The sequence below is a fragment of the Dromiciops gliroides genome, chromosome 6, assembly GCF_019393635.1.
Source record: "Dromiciops gliroides isolate mDroGli1 chromosome 6, mDroGli1.pri, whole genome shotgun sequence".
Classification (NCBI taxonomy): Eukaryota; Metazoa; Chordata; class Mammalia; order Microbiotheria; family Microbiotheriidae; genus Dromiciops; species Dromiciops gliroides.
The window spans coordinates 277,797,295-277,816,002 of NC_057866.1; the positions used below are offsets into that span (position 1 = coordinate 277,797,295).

General features: G+C 55.2%; 2 protein-coding genes across 10 annotated transcripts in view; one reads left to right on the forward strand and one right to left on the reverse strand.

The window, feature by feature from the left end:
• Nucleotides 1–15,711, forward strand: part of MTUS1 (microtubule associated scaffold protein 1) — a 123,188-nt gene extending 107,477 nt beyond the window's left edge. For all 9 annotated transcript variants that reach the window (XM_043972615.1, XM_043972617.1, XM_043972618.1 and 6 more), the window contains 7 exons: nt 5,905–6,119; nt 7,324–7,429; nt 8,913–8,986; nt 9,098–9,193; nt 11,076–11,192; nt 12,691–12,788; nt 13,270–15,711. In XM_043972615.1, coding sequence (XP_043828550.1) covers nt 5,905–6,119; nt 7,324–7,429; nt 8,913–8,986; nt 9,098–9,193; nt 11,076–11,192; nt 12,691–12,788; nt 13,270–13,492 — 929 coding nt within the window. In that variant the 3' untranslated portion in view covers nt 13,493–15,711. The remainder of the gene's footprint in view (nt 1–5,904; nt 6,120–7,323; nt 7,430–8,912; nt 8,987–9,097; nt 9,194–11,075; nt 11,193–12,690; nt 12,789–13,269) is intronic.
• A 1,296-nt stretch (nt 15,712–17,007) lies between these two features.
• PDGFRL (platelet derived growth factor receptor like) overlaps nt 17,008–18,708 on the reverse strand; it is a 45,735-nt gene continuing 44,034 nt past the window's right edge. The window contains exon 6 of the mRNA XM_043971772.1: nt 17,008–17,644. Coding sequence (XP_043827707.1) covers nt 17,456–17,644 — 189 coding nt within the window. The 3' untranslated portion in view covers nt 17,008–17,455. The remainder of the gene's footprint in view (nt 17,645–18,708) is intronic.

The following is an 18,708-nucleotide window of genomic DNA, read 5'->3' on the forward strand; positions in this document are numbered from 1 at the left end:
AGCTCTCACCCAATTCAGGAACCAAGTTCATTGGTCTGGAGGCACAGCTTGGAGCCAACTGTGGAGGGCTTTAAATGGGAGAGGAGCTGGCATTTGATCCTGAAGGCCATAGGGAGCCATTGGCACTTCTTGAGCAGGAGAGGGGCGATGAGACCTATGCTTTAAGCATGTTCTTTGGACAGCTGGATGGAGGCTCTAGCCTAGGTCCAATGCAGGGTGGGGGCTGTGTGAACAGGGCAGATGTGAAGGCGGGCAGGAGGCTCCTGCGCTTGCTGTCCTGTGCACCCCAGACAAGCTGGTGGGAAAAGGGGGAAAGAAGCATCCTTTGTTTTAAAGGAGGGAAGGGAAAGGGCCGTTGCCCTGCTCCAGCCGCCCCCCTGCCGGCACAGGTGGCCATTCTGGACAGAACAGTGCTTGCATTCACCCCGCCGGTCCCCAGTGGGAACTCTTCTGGTTGGCTCAGGTAGGGCCTCTCTGGCTGGGCCCCCGCGCCTTTGTGCCTCCCCAGCTCAGGCCAGGCCCCTTTCAGGCGCGGTAAAGGTGAGAAGGGCCCCACGGGTTGCCTTCCTGATTGTCTGAAAGCCGATATGGGGCACCCATCCTGCCTTCCTTCAGTTACTGGGGTTGGAGCAGCTCTTACGTAATGGGCCTCCACATCGCGTGCCTGTGGGGCCAAGCTGCCTCCCTCAGATGCCCTTGAAACAGGCCAGAGTGTTTGTGGAAGGGATTGGGCAAAGGCAGAAGCCTTCGCAGAACTGGTCCTGAGAAGGTGAGGCCTTTGAGGCAATGAGAGCTGGGAGAGGCGGGGCCAGGGTTTGATAAGGTGTTTTGGGAGTAGGGAAGCAGAAGGGAGAGCGTCTTGGCAGGTTCAGATTCTGTAGCCCTCATGCACAGAGATGGGCTGAGGCTCTGCCTCAGTGGGCAGTCCAGAGCATGGCCAGTGGGAGGGGATGCCCTCAGCGCCTGGTGCTGGTCGTGGGCCCCAGTCAGGTGTTCTTACCACCGAGGCCGGAGCAGCCGGTGGAAGAGCATCCTCGTTTGCCCAACGTGAGGCCCCTACCCTCAGGTGCTGCCCATGGATGGCCAAGTGACTTGGCCTCGTCCTGGTCCCTCTGGGTTTCCAGCTGACTCCACTGGCAATGCCCATGAGCCTCATACAGCCCTGGGTGTGCCATGAGGAACCAGTGACTGCCCTTGGTGGAAGGGCACTTATTTCCACCAAATACTGGTCAGTCACTGACCATCCTGGGCTCTCGGAGTCACAAGGATGAATGAAGCACCTGCTGTGTGCTAGGCAGTAGGGATGCGGAGACAAGTGAGCCTGTCCTTGCTTTAGCTCAAGGAGATGACATTTTGAGAGGGGATGGCAGCCAATATCTGCCTGGGGACTCATAGGGAGGGTTTTCTATTGCCACGCCCTTTCCAGAAGCTAGGTTACCGCTGATTTGAAAGAGGTGAAGGGGGTGGGACCAGATGGCCCTGAGGTATGGGCGGGGCCTTGGCCTAAAGAGGAGGCCTGGGTGAGGAGCAGGTGTGGCCCTGGCACATCTGCCAAGATGTCCCTGTGTAGTCAACCAACAAGCACTGATGAAGGGTCTACAATGTGCAGGCCCTGTGCCCCCCACACACACACAGTGAGAGGGAATGGGGTGGGGCGCAAAGATGGAGCAGTTCTTGCCCTCAGAGAGCCTGCCGGGTCCCTCCAGTCTGTGGTCTCTGCTTGGCATGTGGGCGGATTGCCACTGTTCCAGCCACAGTCCCGGGATGTGACTTACCACCACGCCTTTGTCCAGGCTCCATCTCTCTTCTTAGAAGCCCTCCTCCCTTCCTGGCCTCGGACTGTCCAGTTCCCCATCTACCTCCTCCAGGAAGCCTCCCTAGCTTGCCCCATACCTAATGACTTGATGCTGTGAGTTACTTGCCCCATGCCCCTAAGCCATGCGGTGATGGCTACCTCTGAAGCATGCCTGTTCTCCATTCCCTGGCCCTGAGGCAGTATCTCCAGAAGCCTCCTCCTTGGTCCTCCTGCCTCCACTCTGTGCCTATCTCATCCATCTTTCCCACAGCCACCAGTGAGATCTTTCTTGGGTATGACTATGACCGTACCCTCCTCCACTCAGAAGCTCTGTGTCTCTCTGTTGCCTATCGTGCAAGGCGTAAGCTCCTGGTCCTGGCATTCAAGCCCTCTTGGAATCTGACTACGCCTGAGCTGGCCTCAAGTCCCAGGAATGACTCCCCTTCACGGCTCTGCACTGCAGCCAAACTGGGCCTCTCTCAGTTCCTCATTCTCGTTCTGCTCGCTCCCCTGCCCGCGCCTTTGCTTATGTCATCCCTCGTAGCTGGCATGGCAGCCTCCCTACCTCTGGAAGATGAGCATTTCCTCATCAGCTCTGAACCCCCTGACTTTCCTGGGGCCTTTCATGTAGCATGGCTAAAGGCAAATTGAGGTGACACGAGATAGGCAGGCAAACTCGGGTTAGAGTCTTGAAGGACATGACCACCGAGGGTCGTCCCAGAGAGAAAAGGCCTTCCCGCTATTTGAAGAGCCTCCCCCAGGCCCAACGACATCTCTTCTGCCTTTAGCGATGACCCCTCATGGGGAAGAAAGGAGGAAGCGGGGAGGGGGATAAGCCATTTTCTTGGACAACAATTCAATATTATATCTGTTGAGCCCAATTAGTCCCTGCCTGGAAAGGGTGATAATTGCAACTGAGCTCTTCACTGCGAGCACCCTGCCCTGATGGGATGGGAGGAGGTGATGCTGAGTCACCAGGTTTTAAATTACGAAGCCTGTTTGATGGGAAATTGTAACAGGCTGAGCGGATGAGGACGTGCCGAGGGGGCTGGGGTGTGATGGGGTCCGTTGATCGGCAGCCGAGCAGCTCCCAGCCAGCTCAGATCTGAGGGGCTCAGGTGGGGATCGCCCGGCCTGCATGGTGCTCCAGGATGCTCTCCACTCCTACCCCGCAACTTGCCTCCTGGGGGACACTCGCTGTTCCCAGAGGCCTTCCGCTGGGGCAGGTCACCGATGCATAGGCTTCACAGAGCATGGGGTAAGGCATGGTGGTGGCAGGGAGAGGTGGCAGCCTCTCCTGAGAGAGCAAAGGATCCTCTGGAGAAGTCACATGCATGGTGCAGTGGGAGAGGGCCTGGGACCTGGGCTCAAGTCTAGCTCTTCTTTCCACCCATGAAGGACCTTGGGCAAGTCATGAAATTCTCTGGCCTTAGTTCCCTCATCTCTAAGATGAGGACGCTGGACTAGACCTTCTGTGGTCCCTTCCAGCTCTGGTCTTTTGAGGTTATCAGACTCTACTCTGCTTGGCCCTAGGGCGCCCAACTAGAGCCAGGGGGAGAAGTTAGAGGGGGGCAGATTTTCACTGGACATAAGAAGAAACCTCCCAGCAATTAGAACTGTGATGGGCTGGTGGGCCCTCCCTTGCCCCAGGGTTCATGAACAAGCCAGACGACCACTTCTAGGGACGTTGGAAAGGTTCTCCCTTCTCAAGAGAACACTGGGCTAGATGTCCTCTCTGGGTCCTTAAGAAAATTGTCCCTCCAGGTAGGGACCCACAACCACTGCCCTTGGAGGCTCGTGACCCTCACCCAGGTTGTTGCAGAGAAAAGAATCCTGGCATTTTTGTAGCCACCTTCTTGCAGCTGCTGGGTGAGGAAACTGAGGCACCAAGAAGTGACCTAGGCATGCAGCTGGCAGGTGTGGAGCTGGTGGTCAAACACAGGTCCCTGTTCCAAAGCAGGCACGCTCTCACCGTGGAGCAGAAGGCCGGGCACTGGGGGACAGCAGCTGGATAGGGAGCCAGGGCTCGGGCTGGAGAGGAAGGCTGTGGTTCAAGGGAAGGATGGCCTGTAAGCTGGAAGATGGATGTAGCCAGGATCTGGGCAGGCCACAGGGGCAGAGACGAGGGAAGAAAGAATTTAAGCAACCATTTCCTCGAGTGAGAGTTTGTGCCGCTTTTACAATTTGGCCAATTTTCTTTTTAAAAGTGTGATTTTCTTCAGTACTTTTTGTGCTTCATTTACCAAGCTGCTAATTCTCTTTTCACGTTTTTCTCCCATCATTTACTTCCCCTCCGCCACTCTGATTTCTTTATTTAATGCTTCCAGGAGGATTTGGGTCCAATTAGCATTTTTCTTTGAGACTGTTTTCACATTGTTGTCTTCTTCTGAGTTTGTGTCTTGATCTTCCCTGCCGCCATAGTAGCTTTTTATAGTCACATTCTTTTTTTTTTTTTTTTTTTGCTGTTTGCTGATTTTTCCAGCCTGTTTCTTCAGTTTGAACTTTATGTTAAAGCTGGGCTATGTTCCCCTGGGGGTGGTGAGGTACTGTCTCAAGCTTCAGGCTTTTTTGTGCTGCTGTTTTCAGAGCTAGTTCTGGGATCTAGAAGTTTTCAGTACTTCCAAGGTGGTGTGACCCTGGGAGAGGTGTGGTCCCTGCTCTCCTGATCTGTGCACTGGTCTTTATCCAGCAAAGGTCCCTGCAGCTGCATGTGCTAGGGCTCCCCTCTTCTTTGGTACTATAATCAGGGTCTCTCCTCCCTAGTGACTAATCCCCAGACCTCCTCCTCACCTCAGAACTGTGCCCCATGACTGCTTATGGACAATAGAGTTGCCGATCAGTGCCAGCTACACCCAGTGCCAGCAAAGGGTCCCCTGTAATCTCTTCCCAACCAGTTGTCCAACCCCTCACCATCTCTGGACTGAGACCTCCTGATGGGAGCAGTTCATCTTCTCCATTGTTGTGGCTTCTTTCCACACTAAGCTCTGACCGGCCTTCTCAGCACATGCCTCTGGCCAGGGCTCAAGGATAGGGGGTTCCCCGTTTCCTCCGGGGTTCTCCACTTCTTCCAGGGTTCTTCCACTGTGGTTCAAGGCTTTCAGATGGAGCTGGGTAGAATTCAGAGCCTGGGGTGATGATCATCAGGCTTGGGAAGGACTTTAGAGATGGTTTCATCCAACCCTGTCCTTCAACAGGAAGGAATGGGAGGCTCAGAAAAGAAGCCAGAGGGGAAAGGAAGCTGCACCCCCCCCCCCGCCCCAGTCCTTTCCCCTTTCTTCCCTTGGCTAATGCTTTCCCTGGATGCTGTCCGGCTTCCCCATTGGAGACCGAATGTGGCTTGTGTGTGCGTGCATGTGTGTGTGTGCATGCGCATATGTGCGTGTGTGATGGCCATGTTCAGCCTGGGGATGTGAAGTCTCGGGAGGGAGTGGTGAGCATCATGGCTGTCCCCAAATGTTTAAAGGGCCCTTCTGTGGACAAAGGATTAGCCCTGTGCTGTTTGGTCCTGAGTTCAGAAATCGCAGAGGCAGGTCACGGCAGCAGCTGGAGTGGGTGCTCTGGAGACTGGCCTTCGGCAGAGGCTACATAAGCCCTTGTCCCAGGGGTGCCAGGAGAGAGCTCCACTCAGTTATGGGACAGCCCCGAGAAGGCTCCAAGCCAGCTCTGAGATTTGGTGATAGGGCTTATCCTGTAGGAGACCCAGAGTCTGGAAGTGGAAGGGGCTTTGGCATCCCCAGTTCCTCATCTCCAACGAGTGCTTATCCAGCCTGTTTGTAGACTTCCAAGAACAGGGAGCTCACTCCCTGCCAAGGCAGTCCACTCCCCTCTGGGACCACACTGGTCATCAGGGAGAGTTTCCTTTAATTTAGTGCGTAGATTATGGCCCTGGCCAAAGCATCCCTGACTGAGAGGCTAGCCTACCTGTGAAGGCTGGCCGGACGGTCCAGGCTGGCCTACCGCTCTGGGCTAGCTTGCCGGCCCAGCCTCAGCTCCCTGGGCTTGGTGGGTCCCTGGGTGTCTAGTAAACGGGACCTTGTATAGACTGAGAAGTGAGAGCTCTTTCCCCTTGTGTCCCCACCCCTGCCGCCATGTTGGGTCCCTCTCTGTAGTCACTGCTTCTGCTGCCTGCGAGAAGCTCGAAAAGGCCCGGAATGAGCTGCAGGCCGCGTGCCAGGCCTTCGTGGACAAACTCAACCAGCAGCACCAGGCGGAGCTGGCAGAGCTGGAGAGCCAGCTGAAGGAGCACTACACGGGAGAGTGTGAGAGGCTGCAGAGCGTGTGTGTGCAGGAGGTGCAGAAGTACCAGGCCCAGCTGCAGAGTCAGGTGGGTGCCGGGGAGGGCTGAGCCTCGGTTTTGTGGCCTGCTAAATGGGCCAGCAGGAGGAACGAAGGTGCTGCTTCAGTCCGAGGGCAGCCTGGACGTGCGGCCTGTCACTGTGATCGTTGTCGCAAAGCCCAAGCTCTGAATGTTCACTCGGGGCCATTTCTGAAGCCTGGGAGGGTTCACAAAGCATTTAGGACCCCAGGGAGGGAACTGTGTGTATGCCTCGTTGGATGGACAAGGAAGCGGCCTAGAGGGAAGGGGCTTCCCTGGTGTCCCATCTTGCAGCTGGCTTTGGACCACCCCTCCCCCACCCCAGGGCTTCCAGTCGGCCAATGCAGCGTCCTGCGTGAGCTGGGTTGTCTGAGGCCTGACTGGGCTGGCTCACTAGTCAGTAAGTGTTTATTAAGTGCCCCAAGGAGAGAGAGACAAAGCACCGTGGCCAGGGATTGGGCTGGGAGGGACCTCAGAGCTCATCCCATCCAGCTTCCCCATTTGACAGATAAGGAAACTGAGGCCAAGTGGGGTGCCAAGAGCCTGGTGCAGGGCCCGGCACGCAGTAGGCGCTTCAGAAATGGGGGGTTGTTGGTCGTTTTAAAGGGATAAAAGCAGAGTCAGGTGAGGATGCAAGTGTACAAGAGGAAGGACTGTGTGTGTACCAGTACATACATGTATACACAGACACAGTGATAAATGGACCAAGATAATGAAAGGGGACACAGCAAGAGGGAATAGCTGTGTTCTAGATCGCTGTATGTTGCTCATTAAAAAAGGAAACCTTAGTTATTAAGTTTAATTGGTTTTATTAGCATTTAGAATTAAATTCAGCACAAAGCTCTGGTTTTAAGAAGAAGCAAAGGCTCACACTCTCTCCCCAGGGAGCTGTTTCCTCCTTCCTCTGAGGTCCCTTTATTAAGACCATTTCCAACATTTCCAGCCAAGCTGGGGCCCTTTGCCTCGATGCCCCTTCCTGGAGAAACTCAGTGATGTTCTGTGGGTGAAAACCTTGTGGTCCTAGTGGCCCACTGTGTGGTGAGGACACATGTCCCCCCAGCCAGATTGGCCTGAGGCAGAGCCCAGGACGGGTCATACCTGGACTCATGTGCTCCCCAAGGCATGAGGCTGACATTGAGATGATACTCTAGCTTTGATTCCACATGGGGTCCTGCAGCTGGCTGCTTCTAATGGCCGGGGATTTCCCTCACAGGTCGATGACTTAAATGCTGCCCACGAAGCCTTCAAACTAGAAATCGAGTCCAGCCATTCGGAGCAAGTGGATTTGCTGAAGAAGACCTACGAGGCCTCCCTCACAGGCAAGATGTCTCTCCTCCCCAGAGATGGCCACTGATGGCCCAGGGTCTTCCACCAGCTCAGCCTCTGGGGTTGGCCTCCTGAGCCACCGCCTCCCTTGGCTGGGAGATCTCCCACAACCCCTCCCTTGGGATGTGGCCATCCACTGATGCAGGGCCCTTCTCCTGCATGCAGGCAGGCTAGTTGGGGGCCAAGGGCTGTACTCAGTATGAACTAGAAGCCTGTATGTGCCCTCTTCCCAACCCAAATTTTAGGGGCACTTTGAGAGGCCTTGGGGCAGTAGAGAGGATGTTTAAGGGTAGGAAGATCTGAGTTCAAACCCAACCTCAGGCAAGCCACCTAACCTCTCTGGACCTCAGTTTTCTCATCCGTAAAATGGGGATGATAATAGCACCTGCTTCCCAGGGCCATTGGGCTACTCAGGTGAGAGGTAATCCTTAAAGCCAGGTATCAGTGTTAGTTATTGTCATCACGACCGAGAAGAGGCTGTACTTGTGAACCTGGAGACCAGGTAGACGGGATGTGAGCAGGTCTTTGTAAATGGGGAGAGGGGGGAGACATGAGCATCACCTGACCACCAGCCTCTCCTCTAGCCAGACCCAGTGTCCATCCCTCCTGAGCCAGATGGGCCCCCTGAGCCACACACGGGTTTGTGAAAGAACAGGGGCTGGTTCTGTTGAAATGTGTCATTGGCCAGAGAGGGTTCTAGCCTGTGTGTGGAGGGATGGACTCTCTCATTCCAGATTCAGTCCATAAACATCTGTGAAGCGCCTACTATGTGCCAGGCACTGGGTAAAGCACTGGAAATACGAAAGAGGCAAAGCTCAGTGCCTGCCCTTGAGAAACTTACAATCTAAGCGGAGAGACAACGGACAAATCCCTCTGTACAAACAAGCCTCATACAGGAAAAATAGGACAAATTGGGAAAGGGAAACACTTGATTGAAGAGGGGCTGGGGAAGGCTGTCCATCCCGGGCCCCCAGTCAGGGCAGGTGTTCCCTAGAGAGAGGATCCAGGTCACCCTTGAGACTTGTCCCTGATGGAATGTGGTCCAGCCTGCCCTCTGGTCCTGACCTTGTATCAGCCTCCTCTCTGCCCCCTTGTGGGAAGAGATCCTCACAGGGTCTTGGCAGCTAGCTGGGACCTCGCAGCAGGGCTGTTCGATGGAGTTGGTGGTTTTTTTTTTTTGGGGGGGGGGGTCTGGCGGGCTTACCAGGCATGAGTGCAGGCCTCATTTGCCTTGGTTTCCTTGAGTCCCTAGACCTTTTGTTTCCCTGGAGTCATGCCAGGGACACACATCAATTGTATATTCTCCAAGCTTCCAAGTGTTCAGGGCCCCATCCAGGTTGGAAGACCCTGGCTTAGAGCAGGAGGAGCCCCCTGCATGGAGGAAATGTGGGCTCAACATATGGGTCATCTCGAGGCAGGGCGTGGTCTCCCAGAATGGTGGGTCACTGGCCTCATGGGTCACTGGCCTCTTTTCAGAAATCAAGGAGTGCCATGACCTGGAGAAGAATTCCCTGCAGGAGCTGTTCTCGGAGAAGCATGAGTCACTGGAGGTGAGTGACCCCTGTCCCAGGCCCCTGATCTATAGGTCACTCGCTTCAGGCCCGGTTCTCTGCCACCGTCCGAGGTGTCCGAATCTTGTGTTGTCTCTGTCTTATATGTAGAAGGAGATCCATGATCTGAAGAGTAAGAATGATGCTCTGAATGAGAAGCTGAGACTGGAGGAGCAGAAAGCAGCTTCCAGAGAGAAGGCCAACCTGGTAAGTGATGGCAGCACCCACCCACTGCTGCCCTGGGAGCAGGGAAGGAAGGGGAGAGTCCAGCGTCTGGGGAGGCCTGTCTGCAGTGCCTTTGGGGATGTGTTGGGGGGTCCTTGTCTACATCAACTTTGGGGATGTGTTTTGGGAGGGACCTGTCTACAGCAGCTTTGGGGTTATGTCTGATATGAAAGCAGAAATGAAGCAGAGCAGACCAATGTTAGACAAACTTGGAAAAGGTGCCCATAAGAACTGACCAAAGAAAAATTCATTTCAACTCAACACACAACACCTACTGTGTGCAGCACCTGCACATAGCACCTACTGTGTGTAGAATCACAATGCTCAGGGTTGGAGGAGATAGTAGGTTTCAGTTAGGCCCCACCCTTGTTTTCATGGTGCTTTGAAGAGGCTGACCTAGGCACAATGATTGTAAAACAAAGTAACAAGTTGGAAAGAGAAGAGCAGAGCAGTGTTCTGTGAAGGGTCCCCATTGGAGGCTTCCTATGAAAGGAGGGATTGCAGTATGATTTAGAGGAGGAATAAATAGCAACTGAGAGAAAGGGGGGATGGCATTATACCCAGAGGGACCTACTGGTACAGAGATGCAGAGGTAGAGAAGTGTGTTCAGGGAATAGCGAATAGTCCCATTTGATGGAAGTATAAAGAGTGTTTGGAGGGCTAGAAAGGTAACAATGTCAATTGCCAAGCCAAAGAGTTAGGTAGATAGAGCTTTGCTTGGTAGGAACTAGGGAGCTACATAAGAATTTTGAGCATAGGAGTGACCTGAGCAGAACAGTATATAAGGAAAATTATTCTGGCAGCATATGAAGGATAGAGTGGAAAGAGAGGAGAGCAGATGGTAGAAGACTTATAAAGAAGCTATGCAAGGGTGGAGGTGGCAGCTAGAACAGAGGCAGTGTGACCTAATGGAAAGCTGCTGAACTAGATGGGGGGGTGGGGAGAGGGGAAGAGGAGAGAGGAGAGAGAAGGGGGAGGGAGGCAGGCATACAAATCCCGACTCCCCATATTTAGCTTTCCATGTGACCTTGGTGAGTCACCTCACCTCTATAGACCATTTCCTCCTCTCTAGTAAGAGAGAGGAATCATTGATCCAGAGCTGGAATGAAACAAGATGTCTGGTGCAATCCCCTCATATTCTGATGAAGACACTGAGGGTCAGGGAGGAAAGTGACTTGCCTGTGGTGTTACAGATAGTAAGTGGCAAAGCCAAGATTTGAACCCAGGTCCTTGGACTAGCATTCTTCTCATTGTGTCTTGTAGTTCCCTAGTGTCTCCAAGGCCCTTTTCAGCTTTCAAGTGTCTGGTGGTGCAGTTTGGACAGTTTTACCTTGAACTATTTTTGGGGGGGCATGGACAATGGGGTGCACTTGTTGCTTTCCCAAAGAGGCTTCACAGTCCTTTCCTCGTGGCCTCTGGCCTTCCCCCGCCCCAGCTCCAGTGCTTATTGTTGGCTGGGAAGGCCCTTGGAGATCCTCAAGGCCCACCCCCTCGTGTCTCAGAAGAGGAGCTGAGGCTCCTGGTTGCCCCTGACCAAGTTGACAGGTGGCAAGCAGTGTCCTTACTGGGGTCACTCTCCTTGTTTCTGAACTTCTGAGTAGTCACAGAGTGCCAGGGCAGAGAGGTGCCCTGGAGGTGGGCCTGGGTTTGGAACCCAGCTGTACCTCTTACTATCTGGCTGACCAAGGACAGTCACTTCACCTCTCCGTGCCTCGGTTTCCCAAGCTGTAAATTCAGCGTGATGCCACACAGACCCCTTCCCTACAGACATTCTATGACTGGCAGTATGTTCTGAGCAGAGGGGGCACCATCTTCGAAAGGAGACCCAGCCTGGCCTTGGGGCCCTCTCCACTTGTTTCTGCAGAAGAACCCCCAGATCATGTATCTGGAGCGGGAGCTGGAGAGCCTCAAGGCCGTGCTGGAGATCAAGAATGAGAAGCTGCACCAGCAGGACGTCAAGCTGCTCAAGATGGAGAAGCTGGTGAGCCCCTCCCCAGGGCACCGGGTGGGTGGGCAGGAGCCTGGCTACTCCCCCTGCTGGCCGGGCAGCTGTGTGTGGGGAGAGACCTTCCTCCACCCACCACGGCTAGCTAGGGGCCTCCCCCCAGGGGCCCCACGCCAGGGGCCCCACACTGGCATTGGTTTGCTCCTCCATGCTTTGTGGAGGGGGATGATGAGGGGATTGGGTGGGAGAGGAGGAGAGGGCCCAGAGTCAGCTGTAAGTGGTCAGGGCCGGTACTTTCTGGGGCTAGGCTGAGTGGGCCCGGCAGCTGCCCTCAGGACCACTGCGGGAGGGTCCGGGCTCCCTGGGAAGTTTCAGTGCTCAGTGGTGCCTGGCCCCTGGCGGTGGGCCATCTGAGGCTCGGGTGGCCTCTTCCTGGAGCGCAGCTGCCTCAACGCAGGCATTTAACCGCATGCATCAGCACAAGTTGGGGGCGGGCTGGGGGGACAGCAGCTGGCGTGGGCCATGCCTGGATGTGCTTGCCTCTGGCTGGCACCAGCCAGTGCCCTGGCTGCCCCGGGCATCTGGAGGTTCATATCTGGAGCAGGGCTGTCGTGAAGACAAAACAAACCCCAGCAAGGACTCCAGCTCCGATGGGTGATCTCCCCCTTCTGTTCAGCAGCACATGGACCCAATGTGGAGAGGCAGCTGGTGGGGAGGCCACCCTGGGCTCGGGGCCTACCGCTGACTGACCGACCACCCGCCTGCTGGGTGTGTCCCCCCCGAGGCTGCCCAATAACAGTAGGTCCTCGGGTCTGGTCCCTACTCCTCACCTCATGTGGGCAGCACAGTGCCCATGGGCCAGGCCCTTCTCTTAGGGGAATGAGCAGGGAGAACCTCTGCACCCAGATGCGGGAAGCGGTCATCAGCTTCTCTGCTTAGCTCTCCTGGGGAGCAGTTTGCCTCCTGCCCAAGGTGTCCAGGGGAGACAGAGAAGCTCAGAGGCAGAGCTCCGTTGTGGAGACTCCCTCAGCATCTGCTGGAAGGAAAGGTAACGTGAGGAGCAGCCGGGACTGAGGGCTGACCCCGGGGGGCAGCGCAAGGCCAACATGGCATGGTCATTGGTTGTCCATTCAGTGCCAGACTGGCCCAAGGCAGATGATGTGCCTGGGTTGCCACCGTCAAGCTCCCACATTCTTTGTGGGCAAGAATGGTGAGTGGCCTGGGGGGACAGTGGAAGGGGGACCGGAGTTGGCCGTGGTGACCTGGCTGCCCTGGGAACTGGTGAGGGAGGAGGCCGCTGGTCAGAGACAGCTGGGAGAGGATCCTTGGGCCAGAGCAGGCTTGGAGGTTTCTTCCAGCCCTGAGAGGTGGCGACCCGGACCCTCACCCAGGCAGCTCTGCTCTCCCACATGTGGCCAGGGGCCCTTTGGGGCTCGCTTCAGCTGCGTGTGCCAAGCTCTGGGTGGGCAGGGGCCAGGGTTTATCCTTGCCTAAGAAGTACATGAGCTCTGACCACCAGCTGCTTTGTGTCAAGGTGGACAACAACACGGCCCTGGTGGACAAGCTCAAGAGAGTCCAACAGGAGAACGAGGAGCTGAAGGCACGAATGGACAAGCATATGGCTATCTCCAGGTGAGGGCCCCAGCTCCGCCTCCTGGAGCCCGTCAGAAGTGAAAGGGGATCATGGATACTGGCCAGAGGCCGGTGCCCATCTGGCCAGGATGGCCCGGCTTCCTGCTGCTCTCTGTCAGTCTCCTCCTTTCCTCTCCTCACCTACCTGCCCCTTCCTCTCTCTTCATCTCCCTCTGTCCCCCTCTTCCCTTCCTCCTTCCCTCTCCCTCTCCCCCCTCCCTCTCCCTGTGCTCTTCCTTCTCTTTCCCTCTTCCTCCCTCTCCATCCTCTCCCTCCCTCCCCCTCCCTCTGCCCTTCCCTCTCCCTCCCTCTCTTTCCCTCTCCTTCTTTCCTTCCTTTTTCGCTTTCTCTCTCCCCTCTCCTCCCCCGGCTTCCATAGGGCCCAGGTCAGTTTCTCCAGGTTGTCAGCCACCCCCTTTGGATTCCAGACCTTTGTGTTGGACCCCCGAGCATCATCCCTGTCCTCTCCCCACCCCCCCAGGCAACTCTCTACGGAGCAGGCGGTGCTGCAAGAGTCCCTGGAGAAGGAGTCCAAGGTCAACAAGAGGCTGTCGATGGAGAACGAGGAGCTGCTGTGGAAACTGCACAACGGGGACCTGTGCAGTCCCAAGAAGTCCCCCCAGTCAGCAGCGGTGCTGCCTCTCTCTTCCCCGAGGCATTCGGCCTCCTTCCCCAGCCCCTCGCCTTCAGGCTCGCCCAGATGACCTTTCTGGAGCCCGGGCTGGCGGCTGCCTGAGAGCTTCCTGGCGGCTGCCTGAGAGCTTCCTGGCGGCTGGGGGACTGACCTTCCCACCAGTCACGGGAGCCAGACTTGGGCCCGTGAGGGCCTCGGGAGGGCACTCAGCCGGCAGCTGACCCGGCCCACCAGAGCGTCCGGACAGACGGACATGGCTCCCACCAGCCCTGCCACCTGCGCGGGCACGCAGGGAGGAACTTGGATGCACAGAGCACTTGGTGCGCCAGCCACAGCTGGCTCACTGCCTTTCTCCTCCTGCCAGGGGAGAACCAGCTCAGGGCCTCTTCACCTAGAGTAGAACCTTTCTCATGCTCCCTGTCACAGATGCTTTTCCTCTGGGCCACCCATGGGCTCTGGGAGTGGGCTGGGCACAGCTTTGCTGCCGCTGCCACCTTTGGCAGCTGCAGGATGGGTGTGCACACCTGAGGGGCTGCGCCAGGGATGGCCGCAAGGACAGCTTAGCCGTGGCCTCCTGGCTAGAGTTGATGCAAGGGGAAGGGAGGAGAACAGACAGGCTGCTCGGGAGGATGTGGATCCTGGCTTAATAATCTTGGGGTCTGCCCTCTGGGATGGATGGGACCTTCAAACTGAAAGCCCAGCTGTGAGAATGGAAGCTAGTGTGATTTTCTGTAGTTTTCAGTGACCCCCATCCCCCAGGTGACACAAGTCACTAGCTTCTGGTTCATTTTCCTAGCTAAGGACAGAGGTGGAACACGTGTGTCACCTCAGGTCCCTAGGAGCAAGGTCTCTTTCTTGGGTCTCAGTCCTGGGTTGATCCTTCCAAGGAAGGAAGAGGGTCAGGGATCCCCCTGGAGCTCCAGCCTCCACCTCATTTTTAACTTGCTCTGAATAGTCACCAATAGGTGGGAGCAACCTCTCCTCTCCTCTCCTCTCTCCTCTCCTCCCCTTTCTTTCTATTCTCCCCACCTCTCCCTCCCTTCTCCTTTCCAAAGCCATGACATAAGCCTTCTACCTCCTTTTTTTCTGGGACAAGGGTAATTAATATGCTCCCCCAGAACCAGCTCATTTTCCAGGCGCAAAAGTCATTTCCAAAAAAAAAAATACAAAAACCCAAGGCCATATCTAATATTATAAACTATTGAAAAATCCAGAACCAGCAAATCTGGGGAAGCAGCAAGGCAAAATCATTGATTAGCAAACTTTGGGAAGAAGCCAACCATATCCCTGTGCTCAAGGGCATAAACTCCTGATTTATGCTAGGAGATGAAGTATTGGCTAGAATGAGGCCAATGGGAGCCCCAACCAGCAGCTCTGAGTCTTTCTTGGAGAAATTCTGGGGAGATGGCAGAGGGGCCCGTGTCAGAGCAGAAACCATGGCTTCTAACTTTCATGAAAGACCTTCCCTAGTCTCCTCCACCCCAGCCAACCTTGGGGACTGGAAGAGCAGGGAGGTGGCTTCCCCTTGTCTTTGAATCTGTTGCTGTGTTGCCAATGAGCTGTGAATCTAGGAACCCTCCAGGCAGCTGCCATGCTGACTTTGGACACCAAGGGGCGAGTTGAAGTTCAGGAGGCATGTTGATTTGTAACAATTCCTTCTTTTGTCTCGTGTTTAATCTCCAATGGTCTGTTGTATGTGTAATCTTTCCATTTGTAGGGATGGTAGAAAGCCACTTCCCTTCAGGCTCCAGGTAGGAGTGAGGGCTGCTGGAATCTCTGCATCCCCTTGGAGCTGTCCTTGGTCTGGCCAGCCCTCAGGGGTCAGACATTCCAGGGCATGGAAAGCTGCTGCAGGACTTAGGGGTCTGGGGACAAATGTGCTGCTCCGGTCTAAAAGCAGCAGAGGAGAAGGAGGAAAAAAGCTCTTTGAAGAAGCTCTGCCAGGTCCACACTATAGGATGGTGCTGAGAAGAGGCAAGTGGGCTAGCTGGGCTGAGACTCAGCCAGTGCTGAGCTTCCCCAACTATTCCCGGTCTTACTGCCCTTCCAATAGTCATGTCTCCCCCCCCTGTCAGATCCTGTCACCTAGGAGTTCAAGGCTCAGAACCCCACCCCCACCCCACCCCAGGCCTTCTGAATGCAGCCCTGAAAGGAGGGTCCTAGGACTCAAACTGGCCCTTCACAGCTGGTTGGTCCTTGGAGCTTCTGATTGCTCTGGACTGGGGGGCTGGGGCTCGGGGAAGGAACTGATGTATTTTGACTTGTGTGTGTTAAAATAATAAATAAAAATTTGACTTAGCTTTCTTGCTGCTGGCCAGTTGTCTGTGGTTCTCAGAATGTAAACCACAGAAAGTGACCCCTGCATGGCCAAAGTAGGAGTATGGGGGTGGGGGGGATTTAAATAAACCCTGACCCCTGGGGGAGTTGGCCTCCCTTCCAGCTCGAGGAGCCTACATGTGACATTGGGTGAGTGACCTTCCTGAGCCCATTTCTGATCTATAGAAGCAAGGGAGTCCTCCAAGGTCCCTTCCAGAGCAAGGGCTCAATATACAATAGTGGCTTTATGGTCCAAATTTGTTTTCTTGGAGTTAGGGAGGCCCTTATACAGAGCAAATATTACTGGCTTTAGAATCAGGACCTGGGTTCAAATCCTGCCTCTGAAGCTCCTGCCTTTGGGACCTCCCTGGGCTCTCCTTCTTCTGTAAGCAGTTGGATGAAATGACTTCTGAGGTACCTCTCAGTTTTAATATCTCATGAACTATGACCCCATACCAAGAATTTAGGGTAAAAACTCACCCATTTCCCCTGGAAGGAACGTGGTGGAGCATGCTCCAGACTGAGCTTGAGGATCAGGGATTGTATCCCTGATGGGACACTGACCAACCAGGTGGTTGGGGCAAGTCACTTCCAGCCTCCATTTTCTTTTTTTGTTTGTTTGTTTGTTTTTTGTTTTTTTTGGCGGGGCAATGGGGGTTAAGTGACTTGCCCAGGGTCACACAGCTAGTAAGTGTTAAGTGTCTGAGGCTGGATTTGAACTCATATACTCCTGAATCCAGGGCCAGCGCTTTAACCACTGCGCCATCTAGCTGCCCCCTAGCCTCCATTTTCTTAACCGTAAAATGGGCACAGTAACTCTAGGGTGTGCCTCGGGATCCTGGCACTGAGATCGAGGCACAGTGGGAGTTCGAGTGGGATATTGTGTCGCGCCTTGCGCACAACAGTTGCTGCCTCTTGGGAGGTCACAGCATCCCAGAGAAGGGTGGGGCAGACCTGCCAGGGCTTACACTGCCTTTGTGAACCAGGCCCAGCTCCAGGCCCAGCTGAGGCAGGAGGGAGGACCTTGGGCGAGCCCAGGTCTCCAGGGCTTCCCTTTTCTCCTTGGTAGAATTAGGGGGATGGGCTAAATGCCCTCCCCACCTCAGATCGAGGCTCCCGTGGTTCCTGGGATCATTAAAGCCAGTCAGAAAGGGGTCTCTGACCCTCTTCCCCAGCACAGACAACAGGAAGAAGTGTTGGTAGGTGCCGTGGTGGCCACCCAGCTTAGCCCAAGGCTACTCAAGCCATTCACCTTTTAAACAACCTTGATGTTTTATTCAGTGAGTACATACATATGCATGTGTTCATTCAGGACCAATAGTCAGAAGCACATACATGGAAGCAAGCCCCCTCAAACCATGTCCTATGAAGAGACTTGGCAATAGGGGAGGCACCCTCTTCCTGTACCGGATAGCTTCTGGTCTAGCTGGGACCTTCGTCTGAGACCTATACCCGGCAACAGAAAGTTTGGCAGCAGCCTTGGCTAAGCACAGATCCAAATAAGGTGGCAGAGCCGTGACCGCACTGCCTTGGTTTCCCCATCTGTAAATGGGGTTCAGAATAGCACCTACCTCCCAGGACAGTGGTGAGGCTTAAAGGAGACACTATTTGTAAAGCACCTTGCAAACTCCAATGGCTACATCATTAGTCATTAGCCTTTCAAGCTCCCTCTACAAGACCTGGCCTTGAATGACTGAGTGTCTATTCAGCGGCTGCCTCAGGAAAGCTGCACAGCGGTGGCCACCGTGGTCTGCCCCCTCGGGTTCTGCGCCGTGCACATGTAGTAGCCGGCGTCAATGGTCTCAAAGTCTTGCACTGTGAGAACACTCTGGGACAGCCGCGTGGTGCGCCCAACGCCACGGTTCACCAGTCTCCATGAGTCCTGGATCATCACGGGCCTTTCATCCTGTTTCACAAAAGAGGGAGGGAGCATGTGGGTGCGTGAGACAGGGTTCCCAGCGTGGTGTTGTTCTCACAGCCCCGCTCAGTTCAGGGAAGGAGGGAGGAAGAAAAGAGGGAGGAAAAGAGGAAAGAGGAGGAGGGAGAGAGGAAGGAGGAAGGAGGGAGGCAGCCCCTCCCTGCCCTCCTATCCCCTACTGTCACTAAAGCTAGGCCCGTCTGTTTGTCCTCTAGAAGCCCCAGGGGCCTGCCTCGCAGGCTCCTGCCCTTGCTAACCATTCCCATCAAGTCTGCTTCCTGTGAACACTCCGCATCTTTCAGGAAGGGCTGTCTGGAGCCATGTGGGCGGCTCTCTAGGGCCTGCCCTCTGAGCTCAGCTGGTCCTCAGATGGCACGAACAGCCCAAGGCTGGCCAGGCCCTTGAAGGCTGTGGGGCTCTAGCTGGCCCAGCCCATGAGAGCCAGGCGCACCTCCATGCTGCAACAAAGTGTCAGAAGAGGCCCTGGGCACGCTCACAGGTGAACAAATGACTCAGGATGAAAGGCTGCTGTCAGCCCGGATGGACAGACCTGGGAGGCAGCTGACCATGGAATAAGGGCTCTCAGGCCCACCATGGCACCTGGGCCATGTGAAGCCGACCTCAGCACACTTACATTCTTCTGGGAGAAATGATATCCACTCCCATAAGTCTGAAGCCGATGCCAAATACTTAGGGTTGGGGACAGTGCTCACAACTGCTGGGGTGGGAAAGCCCAAAGAGGGGCCCCCTAAGCTTAAAGGAGCTCATGACTTTGAGGGGAGGGGAGGAAGCAGGGCATTCCAGTTCTCGAAGCACTTGTGCAACACAGTGGAAGAGAGAGATTTGGTGTCATGAGTGGAAAGTATGAGTTGGAGCAGTCTGGCTCCACTAACCCTCAAGAGCTTCAGTGTAAAAGTGAGCTCAGGGGCAGCTAGGTGGCACAGTGGATAGAGCACCGGCCCTGGAGTCAGGAGGACCTGAGTTCAAATTCGGCCTTAGACACTTAACACTTACTAGCTGTGTGACCCTGGGCAAGTCACTTAACCCCAATT